The sequence below is a fragment of the Cyprinus carpio genome, chromosome A8, assembly GCF_018340385.1.
Source record: "Cyprinus carpio isolate SPL01 chromosome A8, ASM1834038v1, whole genome shotgun sequence".
Classification (NCBI taxonomy): domain Eukaryota; kingdom Metazoa; phylum Chordata; class Actinopteri; order Cypriniformes; family Cyprinidae; genus Cyprinus; species Cyprinus carpio.
In genome coordinates this window covers 26,816,517-26,837,945 of record NC_056579.1, presented here as the reverse complement: position 1 = coordinate 26,837,945, position 21,429 = coordinate 26,816,517, and the positions used below count along the sequence as shown (strand labels likewise).

The window sequence follows — 21,429 nt, the reverse complement described above, 5'->3', positions numbered from 1 at the left end:
AACTAAACCTGCTGGGCCTTAACAATTCCCTCTGTAATTGGATCCTGGACTTTCTAATTGGAAGACCTCAGTCAGTCAGTGTCAGCCACAACACCTCGAGCACTACCACAGTGAGCACAGGTGCCCCACAAGGCTGTGTGCTCAGCCCTCTGCTCTTCACGCTGCTGACCCACGACTGCACTGACAAGTTCAGCTCCAACCACATCATCAAGTTTGCGGGTGACACAACGGTGATAGGTTTCATCAGCAACAGTGATGAAACGCACTACATGGAGGAAGTGGCATAGCTGGCTGAATGGTGTGGCACTAACCACCTGTCCCTCAATGTGGAGAAGACAAAGGAGGTTGTGATGGACTTCAGGAGAAACTCCGTTGACCACCCCCTACTGACCATCGACAGCTCGACTGTGGAGAGAGTCAGCAGCACTAAATTCCTGGGGATGCACATCACAGAGGATCTCATCTGGACCACCAACACCATGTCACTCTCCAAGAAGGCACAACAGCTTCTACACTTTCTCCAACGGCTGAAAAGAGCAAGTCTCCCTCCACCCATCCTCACCACATTCTACAGAGGAACCATAGAGAGCGTGCTAACCAGCTGCATCACTGTCTGGTATGGGAACTGTAGTGCAGCAGACCGCAAGACCCTCCAGCGGACAGTGAACACAGCTGCAAAGATCATCGGTGCCCGTCTCCCCTCCATCCTGGACATTTTCCTTACACGATGCTCCAGCAAAGCCAACATTATCGTGAAGGACCCCACCCATCGCTCCCACAGTCTCTTCCAGCTCCTTCCACCGGAGCATCAGAGCCCGCTCCGCCAGACTGCTCAACAGCTTTTTCCCCCGGCCCTGAACTCAAATCACCCCACTCTCCTCTGAAACCCCCACACAAACCTTCTACCTCCTGAAACATGGACCATCTCACCTCCTCCAACCCCCCAAACACCCCCCAACCTTACCACATCACAGAAAAACTGTGCAATTCAAATCTATTTTGTTTAATTCTCCTTTATGCGCACTAAACACTTTCACACACACTTTTCACATAGCTGTGTGTACGTAATGCCACAAAAGACTCAGTAATAAGTGTTTACATGCTCATGCACTACAAATCATCTTGCACTGTTCCCCAGCCAGCTGCTTGACTAACAATGTTTCTCTTTGCAAATGTACCATGTTTATGTGTAGCATTTGTATAGTTTGTATTTTGTATTTTTTTTTGTTTTGTTTATGTATAGGTAAACATTTATATATAGTATATTTAAAGTCAAAATCTGTCAGTAGGTTAGTTGTGTATAGGTTTTTACTGTTTTACTTTGTTGTATGTCTGTATTTATGTAGCACTGTGGTCCTGTGAGGCACGACATTTCGTTCCACTGTATGTCCACACATGTAGCAGAATGACAATAAAGCTCATCTTGAACTTGAAGAGCATACGGTGATATGGAGAGACACAGAGGAGACACTTGACAAAGGAATTGTTGAATAAAGTCGTTATTTTTGTCTTCTTCACTTACAAAAATTGTTCCCGTCGCTTCATATAACCCAGATTGCACGTCTGATGGCAGATGAAGTATTCTGACGACGACTTTCATACCTTTTATGGACCTTGACACTGTTATTTATTTGGGGGTCTATGGGACAGTCACAAGCCTCCCGGTATTCATCCAAATTATCTTAAATTGTGTTCGGAAGACGAATTAAGCTTTAACGGGTTTGGAACAACATGGGGGTAAGTGATTAATGAAAAAAATTTCATTTTGGGGTGGAGTATCCCTTTAAAGTGGTGCGTCTACATTTTAAAATTACAAAGGGGTGGGGGGGATTGGAGGGGTTTACACAATGAAGGTTAGAATAATGACCAAATCGTATACTTTTGACAAGGAGGGAGACCAAGTATAAAAAGAAATGGGCTTCCTGATCATAGTTATGATGCGCATGTTTTTGTCCAAAATTAACCCTCAATGAACCCTCAAAATTAACTAAATACTACAAGCTGTAACAGAAACACAAGGTAAATTTAATATGCTTCTTGAACAGCATCATATCATAATCATGCAGGTGGCAGCCAGGGAACAAGAAGTGAGATAAATAAAAAGTAAAATACAGCCCTGATGTTCTCCACAGCAACCTGCTGGTGCCCTGGGCATGCTCGTCTTCTGAAACGGCACGCCAATCATCGTCTCATCGGGATTTTACGTGGAAGGAAAAGGAAAGAAGGCACAGATATACAGACGATACAAAAGCTTTGGCAGACATCCATACACACTCTCTGCTTTCAGTTAAATGTTAAGAATGGCCATGTTTGAGGAAAGACAGCTCATGTTATCGGTCAAAGCTACAGCACAAAGCGTTTGTACAGAAACTGAAAGGCCAGAAGAGCAGACATCCAACTCTTTCCACAAATAGGATACACTTTGGCGCAAATCTTAAAATGTTTTTCATGAGAACTTCTGGATATATAGGATGAACTATTATCTAACCATTTTGTAATCATTTAGACTTTTCTACATACAGTACGGAGGGCAAAGAGGTAAAAAATCCATTTTCTTTTGCAGTTTTGACTACATTTGTCAAGCTTAACCATTCAACTTTGAAAGAATAAATGATCAAACAAATACTTTCTTTAAATTTAAGTGACAGCTTCTTTTAGGATTTAGGAAGTCTGCAACCTTGCTTCCTATTATTTAATTTGATGTATTTTATTTTATATTTATGTTTTTTAAGCTGCATGTTAACTGTAGACTGTTCACATTCACTTTGAGCTCATGAGGTTAATATTACGCACCTCGTTTCACTGAATATTTACTACTTTAAGTTTCAGACCGTTTTGTAGCATATTCATGGAAAGTGCCATCTGACATGAAGTTGGAAATGTAATGGCTGAGAATGCCTGAGTATGTGGGTGAGTAATGTATGTGAACATGACAGAAATGCAGTACAGAATAACCAAAGCAAAATCACGAAAGAAGAGCAGAAAGAAACAGGGGAAAGGGAATTATGGGTGATAGAAGAAAAGTAGAACAAATACAAACAGATGGACATAGACACGGGTCACACTGAGGAATCTAGTGCGTGGTTTGCTACTAGATTTATAGGTGACTCGCTCAGATGTTTGGTGGTATACAGTCCAGCCTGTGGAGAAATGAATATAAGAGGGAGAGAGAGAGAGAGAGAGAGAGAGACAGGTGTAACAGCCGACACACAGGCAGCGGTCAGATCAGTACCCCATCAACAAGCATCATATCAGCAACACACCACATCACTGGTTAAGCGCCTAAGAAAACAGTGCTTAATGTAGATGTGGAAGTGTTGTACATGTGCCTGTGTGTTTCTAACAATGTGAATGCTTCTCTGGAGTCTATATAACAGGTCTCTGTCCTCTTACACATCATTAGACATTTTCACACATGAAATCCATTTACTGTAAAATTGCCATACAGTATTAACCATTCACTCCAAGAAGATTAGCTGGCTTTATTTGTATATAACAATATATGTCTCGATGCAGCTATTTTATTTCTGTTATTAAAAATAAGAAAATAAGCAAATTACAAACAACAGCAACAAATAAATATGAAATAAACTTTTAATTTATTCAGCTTCAGTAGGCTACAGTAAGTTTATTTAACATGTAGTAAGAAATTTTACAGAAATTGAGTGAAGTGTGTAAATAGAACACTTTGTAGTCTTCACTGTATCAATAAAACATGAACTGAATCTTGTTAAAGATCCAAAAGTGATTCAGTCGAGTGCAGTGAGTGATTATCATTAATAATGACAGACAGCAGCAGGTAAATTAGACTGCTGTCACTTTAAGACCGACTGCACGGATCCAATATACTGAAACACATCCAGTTTTCACCCAACGGTTTACATTTATTTAACACATAACCGACTGTGTTTACTCGAATACTCCACACGATGGGCATTTTGACATAATTGTGTGCGTATTTGACCATTCTAACATAAAAAATACCTACTTACATAATCACATCCCTTCCAATACACGTGCTTTCTCAGTGTGTGCTTTGTGTGTCAGTCAGCAAGAGCACCGGCATTGAGTTCTTTTTCACCGCTTATTGCACTTATTAACTCTATCAAGTGCGTCCCACTCTGTATTTGCTCATTCATGAATGTTTCCTTGTCACTCCAAGGTGTATATAACTTTTAAGCAGTACTGTATTACGCAGATATATTCGCATACCGTGGAATACACAATATAGATAAATCTCCAACGATAGACACTTTATTCCACAGTAACGATATATAGTGTCACACTGCTGAAGTGCATATTGAATTTGGCTGGCCTATTCTGTGCAGTGTTTTTCTCCAGTGGAGTTTACATTTGTAGAACTGTGCCCAAGCCCAGAATCTTACGATAAAATGTCTTTCGGTTAAGATGATGCAAAGTTGCATCTTTGAAGTGGTGGCCTTCTGTGTTGTCTAAGGCCTGCAGGACTACACCAGCCCTGAACAATAATATGGCTGCCGGTCAAGTGGTGTGCGGCATTGCATACAGTGGTGGTATTGCGTGCGTACCAAGCTGATGACCTTAAGGATATGGATGAAATTTCTTGCTTGACTCCCGAGACAGTCAAAGAGCTCAGCCAACCAACTGATTTAGTGTTTTAAGTCAAGAAGCATTTGGTTTTGCACGGTTCGTCGTTCTATGACCAGCGACCGAGAGACAACTGTGGTTCAACTTCACAGATATCCATGAGAAACAGAGGTCGGTTGGATGCTCCTGTTGCTTAGTTGAGGCATTTCGCGCAGACATTTCTCTTCTGTTGTTAAGTTTCACACTGCAAAGAAGCAATCTACTGCTTTTCAGCAAACGATTCCCCCGTGGGTTCATGAGCCTGTGGCGCCTGTGAGACGATACTGTTCCAGCTCTCTGCAGTTTCCTCAAGAGAAGCCGAGAAGCAGACAGGTAGTCTAGACGTCACTAAAAAGGACTGTGGTCAGTGGTCTTGCTCAACACTGAATTTGTGCCATGTAAGCACATCTGAGGCTGACGACTAAGGCTTCCTTATCCTACTGTGCCAAAGGGCTCCTCTTTGAAGAATTGCGTCAAACCATTAAAGCTGAATTGCTTTTCTCCTCACTGCCCTGGAGATTCTGTTCTGCTTGTTTCTCTGCGTTTTCCATCTTGGCGAACAGCAGATCAACAGCTCCTCAATCATGTTCTGTGCAACAACGCCTTCAGAGCAAGGACTCTCGCCTCGAGTCACACGTTTACAACGATCCTCCTGTTTCTTGACAGGTTTTTGGGAAGGCCTGCAACAGATAGAGAGGCATCCTATACCCCTCCTATCTCATGGCTTTCACTGTTCTGAGCACAGACAAAAACTTTGGCTCATATGGGCCATTACATTTGCAAGTCTTCTTTCAAAGCTTCATCTGTAGAACCACAGAAAACCATCTGTAGAACTCTTCCATAGAAAGGGGGTATACCATCCTGCCTGGTGGCTCTGATTTTTTTTGCAGGAGCCATAGATGAAGTATGTCCATCGCAGAGGGAATCCAGTTTCTACAGCAGTTCTTCCTAGTGCTGTTTGATTCCAATCCTAGATCTTCATCTTCTGAACTTTTCTATTAGAAAGTGCAGTTTCAGGCACTGAAACACAGGAAAGCAATTCCTGGGCATATATGCTTTAAATTAGCTTGACGATTGGCTGATTTAGACAAGGCTGTTCTCGATCACCAACAGAATCTGGGTCTGAAAAGAAACCTTCAGAAGAGCGATTTGTTGTCGGGGAAACAGACTGCTTTTCTGGGGGTAGATCTGAATTCATACACAATGTGCAAATGAGACTGTCTTCTGCTCATGTCCATTCATTTCGCCTTTGTCCACATCAATTCCTGAATTCCTGTAAGTCTGTTTTGCAGACTTCTGGGTCTCCTGGCAGTGGCCTCACCGATGGTAGCACTGGGTCTATCCCACATGAGGCTGTTTCAGTGGTGGGTCAACAGCTGAGGAGTTTGTCCCTGTTGGCATCCTCACTGCACAAAAGGGGTTACACACAAATGCTATTGGACCCTGTTAACTCCGAAACATCCTCGGTTGTTGACTCTAGTGGTACCTTTGGGGTGGATTCTGTCGACACAAGAATTATGACAAAAGCCTTGTCACTAGTTTGGTCCACAGTTTAAGAAGGCGTATCGAGTCTGAAAGGGCTATCATCTCATGCGGTACATAAATGGAGATGACGATGCTATTCCTACTTAAGAGCCATTTCCTTCTGGACAATCAAAGCTGTCATGTGGGGGTCTGTAACATGTAGTTTCCTACATAAATTACCATGGGTTTTCTTCAGTATCCTCCTTGCATAGAGGTGATTGGAAATCATGAAATGACATGAGCTGGATTCAACCTTAGGTTGCTGCATAAGCACCACTGCAACAGAGTATGTGCCGTTTGTGCCACATTTCTGGCACAAAGCATTCATGTTACAGATTTGTTTACACATGACATAAATACAGAACTTTTGTGGCAATGACCCAACTCCTTAAAATACAGAAGATTAATTGCTTTTCTGCTCACACATAGAGATATTTCTGGCAATAACTGAATGTGTGAAAATGTCTACTGATCCAAAATAATGATGTTTCAGACGTAGCATGAGCATCATGCAATCCTTTTATCTTTCTTAGCTGTCCATGAGATCATGTCGTGTGACTGAGCCATTAGGCAGCCGTTTAAATGTCACATTATGCCTGACTCCATTTAAACGAAGTAAATGAGTGGAGCGCACATGAGAGACCCTGAAAGTTGGCAATAATCTCATGCATGTGAGTGAGAAATGTGTGACAAAAAAAGACAGAAGGAGAAAGACATGATAATCTAGAACACGATACACTGATCAGAGAAGCAACTGACACCTTCGTCTTCTGCATATCAACTATAAATGCACTGCATCCGAGCAAGCAATACATCATATGGTTTGGTTTCTATGTGTGTTGATTAGGGCAGCTCCAAACACTAAGTCTTGCTTCACATGACTGCATCAGTTATCAAATATGATGTGATTAGCCGTGATTGTGTTACAACATGATGCAGTTTGTTTTCCACGAGGACAGTGGATGTTAAGATATTTGTAAGACACCGTGGCTGGTTAGGCAGCGGCAGATGCATTTACAGCAAATATGTACAGCAGCATATGCTTGACAGGCTATTGTAGATAACAGCAGCATGCTTTTGTGTGAGTGTGTTCACCTTGTCGGGGTGCTGTGTGTGTGGTGGGCCCGTAGATGTTGTCAGAGGACAGAGAGCCCTTAAATGAGCAGGGCTGCTGAGTCTGGACCGGCTCCAGCGGTTCTGACACGGGGCTCAGCGTGGCTGTGCTGGAACCCACAGAGCTGTTACCCAGAACCGAGCTCTTGACCGGAGACCCCGACACACTGGAGCACGTCTCAGCTACAGGAGAACACAGATGGTTGACACTGATGATCTGGGTTTTTATAGTGTGATTTGCTCAGAAAATCATTTTGGTGGATTAAAGTTGAAAAGAATTTAGACAAAACAAAATACAAAGCTGCACAGGTTGCACGTAACTGGAGTAGACTGTATATCTGAAAACGTTATTATTTAAAATATAATTATTTGTACAATTATTCATATAATTACTTTGCCGAGCCAACACACTGATCTACTATTTAAAGGGGACATGGGATGCCCATTTTCCACAAGTTGGTGTGATTCTTTAGGTTCTTCATGAAATGTGTGCAACATACTTTGGTTAAAATTCCTCAGTGGTCGTGTAAAACCAAACCCTTTTTACTTTGTCAAAAACGTCTCTGTTCACAGTGAGCCATTTCAGTGCATGTTTCTTTAAATCAGGTTTTCTCAATAGGCGCCTCGCAAGAGAAAAATGTTTGGCCCGCACTAATTTCAAATAATGTGCCATGAAAATTCAAATGCTGCATCAGAAAGCAACATTAACTTACATTGTGTCTACACCGGATGTGAGCGGCAAGGCGCGACGCAACAAAATACAAAAGAACTTATTATAATCAGTGATGCTGTTTACAGTGAATGCCGCGCAGCGTGGTGCAACAAATCCCTGACAGAAAACTGTTGACTCCTATTTATGACGTGCTGACACAAAGTTCAAATGATTTGCAATGCTTTGTCGCATCCAGTGTAGATATATGATGTGACAGCAAAAACATGAAAAGTGTGACATAAAGAAAAGGGGACACTGAAAATAGATGATTCAAATGTGAATAGACTGAACAGTTTTTTTCTTTTTGTGTGATTAACAGTTTTGAGTGAGTGATAAGTTACCATCTTTGTCATGGATGTTGGTTCGCAGTGAGTTCACAGTTTTAACGCAAGTTTGCTTTAGCCTAATTTACTTCAAGATCTGAGGTAAAATATCCATTGTTGCTTTCACTATGGCTATAAAGATAACGCAAAATAATATTCAAACTCACATTAGACACTTTTAACTGAATAAAGCACATAATCATTACCTGAGATTATCACTGTCAAATTTTGTATGTTGTTCCTGCCACGACATCGCAGAAAATAAAAAAACATTTCTAAAATAGAATTTCATGTTGCTTATTATCACTTATCACAAAAACTACATGTAAAAAAAAAAACTACACACAAAAGATACTTTTTATCACATCGTGTCACGTCTGGTTGGGTGTTACAGTTTGATCCCCCCAACAAAATCTAAGTATAAAAATATTAATGCTGACAGATCTAACAATTGAATCTGCAATTAGGGAAAGTGTAGAGAAGAGATCCAGTCTGGAGATGAGCAGGAACAGCTGATTTGTATGGAAGACATGGAGATCCAGAGTTTTTGTGTGTTCATTTGTTTTTAATATTCAACAGGCAATGTTCTTCTGTATCTAAATGCAAAAATGTTTGAATAAAACAGACCAATGGGGGAAAAAAATCAGAATATTTATCTTGTGACCATCTTTTGATTATTTTAACAAAAGCAACAATAATATAATAATTGTAATAATAATAATAATAATAATAATAATAATAATAATAATAATAATCAGCTCTGATGTCAGGAGAAAATGAAGAATCTTATGTTCACTTTTACTTCCAACAACACAAAATCTACATTGCTTACGAGTCATTGTTGTCGCTGCAGCTGCTTGAGCATCAAGAAAATAGTGGACAGCGTACAACAGGCTGAGGGCGGGTGTGGGAGGGGCTTGAGCAATATAACATCATACTGCTCAGAAAATCAAAACAGCTTGATAATTGAGACTCTTTAGGTTTTTTGGATATTAAAAAAAAAAAAAGTAGTGGATAGATTTTATCATTGTAGGGTGGTTGTGTTCACACACTGCTAACACACGTTTATATGCAAACACCATGTAAAAGTGAATTTTGCATCCAATGTCCCCTTTAAGCTTCTTCGGAGACCAAATTTCTAACAGTATCTCATCCTAGAACTTGGCACAGACCTTCAGGTTGCTCTGACTCAGAATGCCATATCTTTTCTAACTGATCTAACTTAGAGAATTCCCATAAAAGACTTACAACCAGGTCCAAACCTCCAATGAGAAAGTAAAAACCTTCGTACAATAACTTTTATAAAATATTATTATACACATCTCATTGGGGAAGGTGTACTATAACTTTAAGCAATCAAACAGACAATAAAATATGCACGGTAGTGCCAAGTTTTGCAGATCAAACCTGTACTTTTTTTTAGATATTAGTAACATTTAAAATGCACTTAATTTACATTACATGTAAATTATTCTCTGTTCAGAGCAGAAGCCAGATAGCATTCTGTCGACCATGTTCCTCAGGGGTCCAAAATATAGCGAGACCAGCCCTTCTGTCATTTTAAAAGCAGGTACTCAGACCCACGCAGACTTTTGCATACATACTAGAGTTTGTTGCTTCGGTTGTTCCTAAGCTGTTGCACCATGGGATTGAGCAGTCGGCTTCCCTTCAGCTTGTGTTTGGAGGCTCTGCGGCGGCGGCCTGTAGGTGGCACTGCATGCAAGAAGCCCACGCTGGGTGGAACAGGTCGACCTAACCGAGAGTACAACTGCTCGATCTCTCCTCTCTGATGAGCCTGAAGCTCAGAGATCTCCTTCATGTGCCTGCAGACATCAAACTTTTTGTTATGGTTTTCATTCTCTTATTTAGGGAAAAGTGTATTACCTGTATTAAGAAATTAAAGCGGGTGAGTGGTGGTAAATTAGGCCTTTGTGAGGCAGTTTTTACTGAAACTCTTTGAGCTTTACTCACTTCTCTCTCAGCTTCTGCAGCTCTCGTTTCATATCAGCGTCCTCAAATTCAGAGTCATTATCACTGCTGATGTAAGCAGAGTGGGCGTGGCCAGTAACGGATGGGGCGTGTCCGTTCACCAGAGGGCAAGGGGGCGAGTCGGAGCTTTGGACACTGCTGCTGTGACCCGAGTGCCGGAGGAACGCCACCGCCCGCTTCATGAAGTCCCCGCCGCTGCACTCTGACAGGGCAGGAGCTGGAGATGTGGGTTTAACAGATGTAGTCTCGCTCTGATCCTCCTCTCCTGTGTCAGAGGACAGGCACTGCACTGTCCCGTCCGCTGACAGTGAGCTCTGAGCGCACGCCATTGTGGGTCTGGCCTCTGGAAAGGAAGTAGTTGTGTCCTGAAAAAATTAACGTAAATTAGTGCCCGACAGATTTATCAGTCTGCCGATTTTATCAGCAGATATGAGCCTTTCACAATTATATATCGGCATCGATATGGCGCAGATATGCCACCGATATCATTTTTTTTTAGAACACGAAACACAGATAAAAGGCTTGTAACTGGTCTCATTACGTAGTTTGTCCAGCAGAGTGCTCTCCATTGTTTGCTACTGGTGACCTGGATAAAACACTTTAAAGCTTAAGTGTATGGAAAACTATTGAAATTTTGAACGGCCGGATCCGCACCAAATTCAGGGAATCCCTTCAGCTCAAGGAACCCTCTCAAATGCCGAATTGAGTGTATGTCTCGAGGTCCCCTTTTGAATGAGACCACCCCTGAGTTAGTCTCAGCCTCAGATGTCATGCTCACGGACCGCTGCCTAAACTTCTGATGCATATGGGACACAAAAGTGGAAGCACTTCAGGAGTGTGTTGAAGTCATCATTGGATTGGTTGAATTATACAGGATTTACGGGAGACGTGGGTGTCGCATTCTTTAACATTCTGTCCGGAAACAAAGATGCCGTGATGCCAAACCCCGCCACGTCAGCTAAACAAAGCAGTATCATAAACAAGTGTGATGACGAGCACTTATCAGGATCAGCTAAACACTGGAGTTTCAGAAGTATGTGAAATATTTAAAGTTTGCGGAATAGAATCTTTCAAATACGTCTGAGAGTTTTACACACCGGTCTCTTATTGTGGCGACATTTCCACACCCTGAAACGTGATGCTGAACAAAACAAACTGTGATTTGTTGTTTGACATGTCGGTCAAATGGTCTCATGGGGGGGCCTCGGCCAATGAAAACTGCCATCAGTCATCAGTCTGAAGGTCTGGCTATGCGAGACTAGCCCCGAGTTATCCCCGGGGCGCAACCGTTCAGTGAAATCAGACTCAATTTGGATAATAAAGTTAATTGTTAAATTGTCAAATACCCTGCCTCCATTACATATCTGTGTCACGTCATTATAAGCGTTTGATCACCACATTTGAGTGATCATTGCAAAAAATGTTTATGTAAATATATATATATATATATATATATATATATATATATATATATATTCTGTTTATGTATATACAGTATTCTATATATAGTACCAGTCAAAAGTTTGGACAAATGAATAGGAAAGTGTCCAAACTTTTTACTGGTACTGTACTATAATATACACAAAGAACATCGGCCGAAACATCGATATTGGCCTTTTTTACTCCCTAATATCGGTATCGACCCTCAAAAACCCATATCGGTCGGGCAATAATGTAAATGAATGACCATGTCAGACCCCCAAACAAAAGAACAAAATATATGCAAATACAAATACAAATACAAAAAAAAAACTTAATCAAGTAAATAAATATATAAATAAAACATTCTAATTGATGGATTTTGTGTTTTGAATGGAATACTGTACAGTATGTGAAACAGTAACATTGTGCAACATTGCTGTCACATGACTTCATCGTGTAACATGTTTAATTCAGTGGGTGGCATCCTATAAATACTTAATTTGCATTTACTATCCACTTTTGGGCAAACATGTCTTAACTTCTGACAGTCTGATCAAATAATGAGTCAGGAAAGAGATGCTAGATCCTGACTGTCATTACTCATGTCACACTGGAAATAAAAGGTCATGTGTACACAAAAACATGTGGGTTACATTGGTGTTACTGTGCACAATATAATGTAGATTTTGCACAAACAGGACGAACAGTATGCCGGTATGCCATTTCAGACATACACTGCGCTTCAGACAAACCTGATATAAGTCAGGAGGTGCTGAGTAACGGTTGCTTTGTGACTTTGATGTGGATCTGTGTCCGTTCTCAGTTGTAGGAACAGAAGCAGACTCAAAATCAATCACATGATCTCCTCCACCATCATGAGAAGACACATCTGAATCTGTCGGCACAATCTACAGGACACAGAACGCTATCAAACTGTGACCTTTCATTTCAGAAAAGCACCTTAACATAATTTGTAAAAAAGAAAAATTCACTGGTAACCTGGAAGTGGCTCTTAGATGTGTGTGTAGTAGAAGCGGCCTCGGAGTCTTTTCTGGTCAGATGTCTTTTGAAGGCTGATCACCATTTGGATAAATGAAAAGAAAGAGAAGCTGTGTTATTGTGACAATAACACAATTGTGACAATTCCTTGTAGTCTTGAGTATATCTATGTATCCAGAATCTAGATGAGCATGCTTATACACACACACTTACGAGCAACAGCAGAATCACTCAAGGTCCCGAGACTATCAGACCTCTCTGGGATCTGAGGCTACAAAAAACAAAGAAAACCTGAGAATTATGGTACAACATATAAATCTTTTTCCCCACAGAACTAACATCAACAAACTAATAAAAAACAGCATCCAAGAAACCCGCACAACTCACAAATAGCTATTTAAAGGCACCTTATTTATTTAGATAACATCAACTGTATTCATTTAGCAAATAATGTTGTCTAAAGCAAATAGAAACTGAGAAATATACAAACACAAGCGATTGAGGGTGATTTTGTTCTGCCATTATGAAATATTTTTAGGTGCTTCTAAACTGCACTGTGCCATCCAGCAAAATTAATGAAAATGTATGAGTTGGGATATAACTATTTCTTCAGAGAATAACCGGTTAACAGTTGTACAGTCTATTTGGCCATTTCTACTCCTCTGGTGCTAATAAACATAACTATATTTCTACAAATATCCAGTTTTCAACAATCGACTGTTCACTTCAGAAAATCATGTGTAACATGTTTTGACACACAAAACATACGATAATGTTACTAAAAAAAAACAAGGAAAAAAGATTTACTTTTATTCATGGAATAGGATTTTAATGATGGTTACAGGTTGATGTTTAAACTCTATAAAGGTCTGGGGATGAGGGCCAAGAACTGGATATTATTCAGAACTGGTTCCATTAAAAATAATTTAATCTGAAATCTCCCGCAAAGTGGATTCCACTATTTAACGGTGCTATGCCACTACTGAGTCTACCACACCAGAGCTGTGAGTTTGCAGTCTGACTTGAATGAGATGATGTAACAAAAGCGTAGGATAAAGACAACAAGACAACGAGACATCTTTGCGCTTTTCCTGCTAGTTATAACAAACACACCAAACATGTGACCAGTGTGGCCAGATTCATAAACGAATGAACCTTGACTTATGAATATACTGCTCTTATGAGCCTATTCTGTTGTTAAATCTTTCAAAAAGACTCATGAATCAGCACTAATAACTTGATTCAGACTTACTGTACCACTCATGCATAACTCAAAAGAAGTATATAATAATGTATGTGAGACTTCAGAGCAAATGTGAGGAGGATTGACTGTACCAGTGTTTCTGCGTTCCTCACGGCTCCATCACTGCCTTGGCTGTCGGACAGCGGAGGTGATCCGGGTGGCTCAGAGGCTGAGCTTGGGGTTTGCGATGGGTGGTACTCTTGGTACAAAAGGTTTCGCAGTTTCTCATCCAGAGTCTTTATGGTTCTGTCTGCAAAATCCAGCCTTGGCGGCCCTTCCCCATCTGATTCGCCCGGCTGCACCTGCGGGGCATTCTGGAGCTCATGGGTGGGGCTCTGGGGCGGATGGGTGGGGCTCTGAGGCTGATGGGCGGGGCTCTGAGGCTGATGGGCGGGGCTCTGGGGCAGATGGGTGGGGCTCTGAGGCTGATGGGTGGGGCTCTGAGGCGATTGGCCGCTGGTGACAGAAGCCTTTGGAGTGGGCTGCTGCAGCACCACAGGCTGGGTCTGGCTCACGGGCGGCTCTGCGCTGGGGCTGCTGGTGTGGGCCACGGGCTGCTGAGGGCCCTCTATGGCTTTCTGAGCAGCCACATCAAGCGAAACAGGAGGCACAAGGGGGCAGCACTGGATGTCAGAAACCACAGAAACACCCACCGTACAGGCAGCCTGAGGGCCCTCGGCCAATGGAGCCACCTCAGAGAGGGACGCCTTGTGGCACTGATGGCCACTTCTGCAGAGGTTTGGCACCAGTTGTGTTGACATCCTGTGTTTGAGATATAGAGGAGCTCTCTGGGTCTGGAAAACACAAGTAATAGTGTGAGATAATCATTTACAAGTGCATATTAGTTAATGCTAAAAATTTCTGAATTACTGGAGGCGGCCTCTTCTCTGTCAGGCGTGGCCGTCTCAGCCACAGGACAGATGATGAACCAGCGCTTTCCGGTGTGAAGCACTGCAAGTCAAGGCAGACTGTGGGTTACACACTCATTCTACAGTAGTTACATTGATATCTGTCGTGGTCTTACCATTCTGTTTGTAGACTAGCTGGTCAGACTGTGCGTGCTCAGGTTTTGACCCCTGAATACAAAATAGGACAAGTTCAGTTCTGTTTGGTGATGCTAGTGGCAGAGAAATGGCACACATTTACATTTACACAGCAGGGTACAACCTAAAGACACAGCAGGGTAAACGGTGCGTTTGATTTTATTTTCCTCTTAACCACTAGAAAAAAAACTCACAGCAGCACTTTCCTAAACATCCACATTTCACTACACGCATGGAAATGTGGCTCATTCTTGACACGATCACTGCCGGCAACACAAACAATAAACTGCTGGCTGACTTCCATTTGTTGACATGGTTAGATTCAGATGGATGTCGCTAGCTTGTTTCTAGCATGATTAAATTTGTTATTAGCATGCTACTTGAATGTTGTTAGTATGTTTCTAGCATGATTAGCATGTCGCTAGGATAGATAGATAGATAGATAGATGAAAGAAAGAAAGACAGAAAACGAAAGAAAGAAAGAAAGAAAAAGAAAGAAAAAGAAAGAAAGAAAGAATGAATGAATTAATGAATGGATTAGAAATAGTACACAAGCCTCATTCAGACTGTCAGCCCAAATCCAATTTTGTGCATATCCGGATGGAATCTGATCTGAGTAACTGACTGTCCATGCAGTGTATTGCAACTGTTCATATCTGATTTGTGTGTCCATATGCACTCTTTCGTTTTACTGAATTGGTTTCTATGGCAATGCTGTTGCATTGTTAAGCCAACGCTAAAAACAACATTAACAGCTATACAGTTTGCAATACAGATGTTGTCTTATGACATGACAACATGTTGGCGTCAAGCCGGATTATTATTATTATGGTATTATTATTATGGATTTCATCTTATGAGGCAGTGGCAGAAACGCAGGAAGCTGGTACAGGTGCTGGTCATATAATTAGAATATCATCAAAAAGTTGATTGATTTATTTCACTAATTTCAATCAAAATGTGAAACTTGTATATTATATTCATTCATTACACACAGACTGATATATTTCAAATGTTTATTTCTTTTAATTTTGATGATTATAACTGACAACTAAGGAAAATCCCAAATTAGAAAATTAGAAAATTGTGAAAAGGTTCAATATTGAAGACACCTGGTGCCACACTCTAATCAGCTAATCAACTCAAAACACCTGTAAAGCCTTAAAATGGTCTCTCAGTCTAGTTCTGTAGGCTACACAATCATGAAGAAGACTGCTGACTTGACAGTTGTCCAAAAGACGACCACTGACACCTTGCACAAGGAGGACAAGACACAAAAGGTCATTGCAAAAGAGGCTGGCTAGACTAACGGCTAACCCACACAAGCCGTCTATCCCCACCATCGTACTGGCTAACGTACGCTCTTTGGCAATAAACTGGACTACATCCAATTACTATGTTCAACTCAAAGGACTGTAAGAGACTGTTGTGTTTTTGTGTTCACGGAAACATGGCTCAGCGACAGAGTTCCAGACTGCGCCATTCAGCTCGACCAGCTGACGTGCTATCGAGCAGACATAGCGCTCGTCCCGGGAGGAAAAACCCGCGGCGGCGGGCTTTGTGTTTACATCAATGACGCGTGGTGCCGCGATGCTGTTGTGATCTGCAAACACTGCTCACCCTTGGTGGAGTTTATGATTATTAAGTGCCGGCCGTTCTATCTGCCGAGGGAAATATACTGCCATACTGCTCGTTTCGGTTTACATTCCCCCGAACAACAACAACAGCAACAGGAACGATGCACTAAGTGAACTGTACCAGCAAATCAGTGAGCAGCAGACAGCACACCCTGATGCTTTTCTCATCATAGCTGGGGATTTCAACCATCCTGACTTAAAGAGTGTGTTTCCAAAAATACACCAACACATTAACTTTCCAACAAGAGGTAAAAACATTTTAGACTTTGTTTACACCACACAGAGAGGAGCTTACAAAGCCCTCCCCCTCCCCCACCTCGGTGCCTCAGACCACATCACTGTCATGCTAATGCCTGCATACAGACCGCTCATTAAAGTCGCCAAACCAGTTCAGAAACAGATTCAAGTGTGGCCAAGAAGGGTCGTCTGACGCTCTTCAAGACTGCTTTGATACAACTGACTGGAATATGTTTAAGCAGGCTGCCACTTACAATAACACCACTGACCTCCAGGAGTACTCAGAGACTGTCACTGCCTACATCACCAAGTGTATTGAGGATGAAACAGTCACAAAAACCATCACTGTCCGGGCCAACCAGAAGCCATGGATGACAGGGGAGGTCTACAGACTCCTGGAGACGCAGAACGCTGCCTTCAGAGCTGGAGATCAGGTGGGCCTGAGAACAGCCAGGGCCAACCTATACCGTGGCATCAGAGAGGCTAAGAGACAGTACTCCAGGAGGATAGCCCATCAATTCAGTGACAGCAGAGACACTCGGAGCCTGTGGCAGGGGATACAGACCATTACGGACTACAAGCCCCCACAGCAGACCTGTGACAGCAACATCTCTCTGCTGAATGAGCTGAACACCTTCTTCGCTCTCTTTGAGGCAAAAAACAGCACCACTGCACAGAAGACTCCACCTCGTCCCAGTGACCAGGTGATGACGCTGACCCCGGACAGCGTGAGGAGATCCTTCAGCAGGATCAATGCACGCAAAGCTCCGGGTCCTGACAACATCCCTGGGTGTCAACTACCCTCCACTCAGTGATCACACATCTAGAGAAAAAAGACTCATACGTCAGAATGCTGTTCATAGACTTCAGTTCAGCATTCAACACAATCATCCCTCAACAGCTCATTCACAAACAGGTCAAGCTGAGGCTCAACACTTCACTGTGCAACTGGCTGTTAGACTTTCTGACTGGAAGACCTCAGGCAGTACGGGTCGGCAGCAAAACATCCAGCACCATCACACTGAACACTTGGGCCCCCCAAGGATGTGTGCTGAGCCCCCTCCTCTTCGCTCTGCTGACCCACGACTGCACACCGTCACACAACTCCAACCTCTTCATTAAGTTTGCGGATGGCACACCTGTGGTGGGTCTCATTAGCAACAGAGATGAGACAAACTACAGGAGCGAGGTGAGCCGCCTGGCCGGGTGGTGCAGTGACAACAATCTCTCTCTGAACGTGGAGAAGACGAAGGAGATTGTTGTTGACTTCAGGAGAGCGCACACTCAGCATGTTCCTCTGACCATCAACGGTGCAACTGTGGAGAGAGTGAGCAGTTCCTGGGTGTGCACATCACAGAGGACCTCTCCTGGACCGACAACACTGCAGCACTGGCCAAGAAATCACAGCAACATCTCTACTTCCTCCACAAACTGAGGAGAGGCAGAGCCCCACCCCCCATCATGTACACCTTCTACAGAGGCACCATCGAGAGCATTCTGACCAGCTGCATCACTGTGTGATATGGCGCCTGCAACGCGTCCTGCCGGAAGACCCTGCAACACATAGTGAGAGCAGCTGAAAAGATCATTGGTGTCTCTCTCCCCTCCCTCCAGGACATTTATGGAACCCGTCTCACTCGCAAAGCCCTCTGCATTGCAGGTGATCCCACCCACCCATCACACTGCTTCTTCCGTCTGCTGCCATCAGGGAGGAGACTGCGGAGTCTCCAGGCCAGGACCAGCAGACTGAAGGACAGCTTCATCCATCAGGCTGTCAGGAAGCTGAACTCGCTCCCCGAACTTGCCCCCCCCATCCCTCTTCTGCCCCAGGCACCACTGAACTATGAACCCCCCCCCGATCCCACATCTCCAGGTCCTTCCACCCCCCCCCGCCCCACTAACATACGATGACATGCAACAGTCACTTTGTGCAGCATTGGTCTGCTCACTACCCTCATTCACCATTGAACTGACGTCATTCTACCCTCCTCATCAGTCAGTTTAAGTAAAATAACTGCTCTTGAGCCCTTTGTCACTTTAATCAGACTGAATAAGCTTTTTTTATGCACACTAAAAAATCTCTTTTTATCTGCACCTGTTTGTTCACTGGTTTGCACTCTATCTGCCATGTGCCTTGCACTGCTTTTATTTAACCATATTTTTATTTTATTTTTTCTATTATGTCTTTTTTACATTCCCTTATTGTATAGTTTTTTATCTTATATTTTATATTTGATCTAGATTTTTAGGCTCTACTGTTAGTGTTATCTGTATGCACCGGGGGTCTGAGAGTAACGCAATTTCGATTCTCTGTATGTATGTACTGTACATGTGGAAGAATTGACAATAAAGCAGACTTGACTTGACTTGAAGTTTCACTTTTTGAATGGAATTAGTGAAATAAATCAACTTTGTATGTGCAGCATTATTCCGTGCTGCCGTCTCCGCAAAGAGGTGCGTATACTAACAATATATTGTCCATTTCCGCTTGACTTGCAGTTTGCAACACGAGCTTGTTTCTGCAAAAGACATTTATTATGTTTACTACAAAAACATCTGACGTGTTTATGTTTTACATGCCGTGAGAACGTAAAAAAAGCTACGCTAAATCCAATCTGAGCGATCAGACTGAAACGGATTTCCAGGAATGCGATTTGAATAGGATTCCAAACCATATACAAATGTAGCTTGAAACGGATTTGTACAAATCAGATTTCATGTAGTTTATTGCCGTTCAGACCATCTAAATATGATCGGATCTCAATCGGATTTGCACAAAAAATAGATTTGGGCTGACAGTCTGAACAAGGCTATAGAAGGGAAGCTTGATGGAGTCTAATGGGCTTCAGTGTGTTTAGATTTGAATTTTGACAGCTGGAGTTTGAATAGTCTTGGCTCATCTGAACATTCCGTCAATGTAAGTCTATGGGATTTTTATGATTTTTAATGAAAACTAAGTCAGATCAGTCTGAAGATCTGGGCTGAGTTTGGTGGTTCTAGCTTGAAAGCTCTAGGAGGAGTAGCGTTCAGAAATTTAGTCTAAGAAGAAGAAGAATAGAAAGCTTAAGTAGCAGATCAGTAGGTTGGCTTTTTCAAGCCAACCTAATAAAATGTCTAAATCATGTTTGTATTAAGTAAGTACTATCATCTGCCATCTAGGGCCTGACCTGCGGGCCGGAGTCTGCTGCGACAGGCGTCTGACGGAGCAGTGAGGTCTGGACAGATGCCTTCTCACCCCTCAGCGTCCTCATTCAGAATGTCCTCTGCTTTATCCATGATCTCCTTCAGCTGCTCGATGAACACCGCCCTCTCCAGCAACAGAATAAACTCATTCTCAACCTGGAGGAACAGAAACAAGAGCTCAGTCATCTGTTTCTCTTATTAAGGAAACCAGCTCAAGCAGATACAGTACGCCCAAATAAGATTCAGTGAGTTATATACTGTATAAGGAACACTGAACATGAACAACATTTCACTAATGCAATGTTTCTGAACTAGTGGGTTTGCTCCAAAAAATGTCTCAGCTGTGTTCTGATAGACTCAGATGTGTTGTTTGCTAAATACAATGGACGTAATGCCACTAACCACAGAATTTTGATGAGAATTTGGAGTCAATCATTTCAGTTTCACTGTTTAAGTTGTTTTTTGTTTTTAATGAAAGGAAAATGTAACTTAATTTATGTGATTAAACATGCAATAACACCTGGTTATTCCATTACTCTAGTGTTTTGGCCAATTCCTACTCCAAATCCCACCATGTTTACTTAAGAAACATGGCCTCCACAAACTTTAGCACAGGAGTTTGAAACACATCACCTCTAGGAGTTTGTCAGAAGAAGAGAAGGGCATATGGGGAGGGAGAGAGAAAGTAGAGGTGAAGATCTCACCATATATGTGGCAATCTCCTCTGGAGCATCTCCGTCAAGGTCAAATTTAAAACGTCACCATCTTATGGTTATGAGTCTCCAGCTGACACTCCACCATCTTGTCTCCTGTGTCACACACCTGTAACACAGTCACAGAGAACATAACAACAGGAACTTAAAAAAAATAATTAATTTATTTATTTATTTATTACAATCTAACTATTTACAATCGCAATGCCTCAGAAAGAACTGTGTCAACAATACCAGAACTCAGGTCTGAGCCTTAACTCATGAAACACTCAAACAATTATAAACTTCACAAATCACTATATATTTGACAGTTAGCATCTTAAATGGACAGTTCACCCAAAAATGAAAATAAGCCCATGATTCACTCACCATCAAGGCATCCTAGGTGTGTATGACTTTCTTCTTATAGACGAATCCAATCGGAGTTTTATTAAAAAATGTCCTGGCTCTTCCAAGCATTATAATGGCAGTGGATGGAGGTCGAGATTTTGTCATATACAGCTAGGATGGCTTGAGGGTGAGCAAATCATGGGGTACTTTCATTTTTGGATGAACTATCCCTCTAAGATCATGTTTGGACATTCTGCATCTGTTTGACCGTGAGATCCAGACTCACTTTGATCATGGTGAGTTTGGTTCTGTTGATCTTGTCTTGGCGGGAGCGCGTGCGGGACAATTTGCGATTG

At 42.2% G+C, this 21,429-nt stretch overlaps 1 protein-coding gene across 1 annotated transcript in view; it reads right to left on the bottom strand.

Moving 5' to 3' along the window:
• LOC109070154 (serine/threonine-protein kinase WNK2-like) overlaps window positions 1-21,429 on the bottom strand; it is a 51,229-nt gene that overhangs the window by 10,950 nt on the left and 18,850 nt on the right. The window contains 14 exon segments of the mRNA XM_042761462.1: window positions 3,041-3,059; window positions 3,061-3,140; window positions 7,225-7,451; window positions 9,882-10,100; window positions 10,249-10,631; window positions 12,441-12,596; window positions 12,688-12,761; window positions 12,901-12,958; window positions 14,023-14,724; window positions 19,345-19,366; window positions 20,083-20,186; window positions 20,735-20,785; window positions 20,787-20,852; window positions 21,360-21,428. Of these exon segments, the coding sequence (XP_042617396.1) occupies window positions 3,041-3,059; window positions 3,061-3,140; window positions 7,225-7,451; window positions 9,882-10,100; window positions 10,249-10,631; window positions 12,441-12,596; window positions 12,688-12,761; window positions 12,901-12,958; window positions 14,023-14,724; window positions 19,345-19,366; window positions 20,083-20,186; window positions 20,735-20,785; window positions 20,787-20,852; window positions 21,360-21,428 (2,230 nt within the window).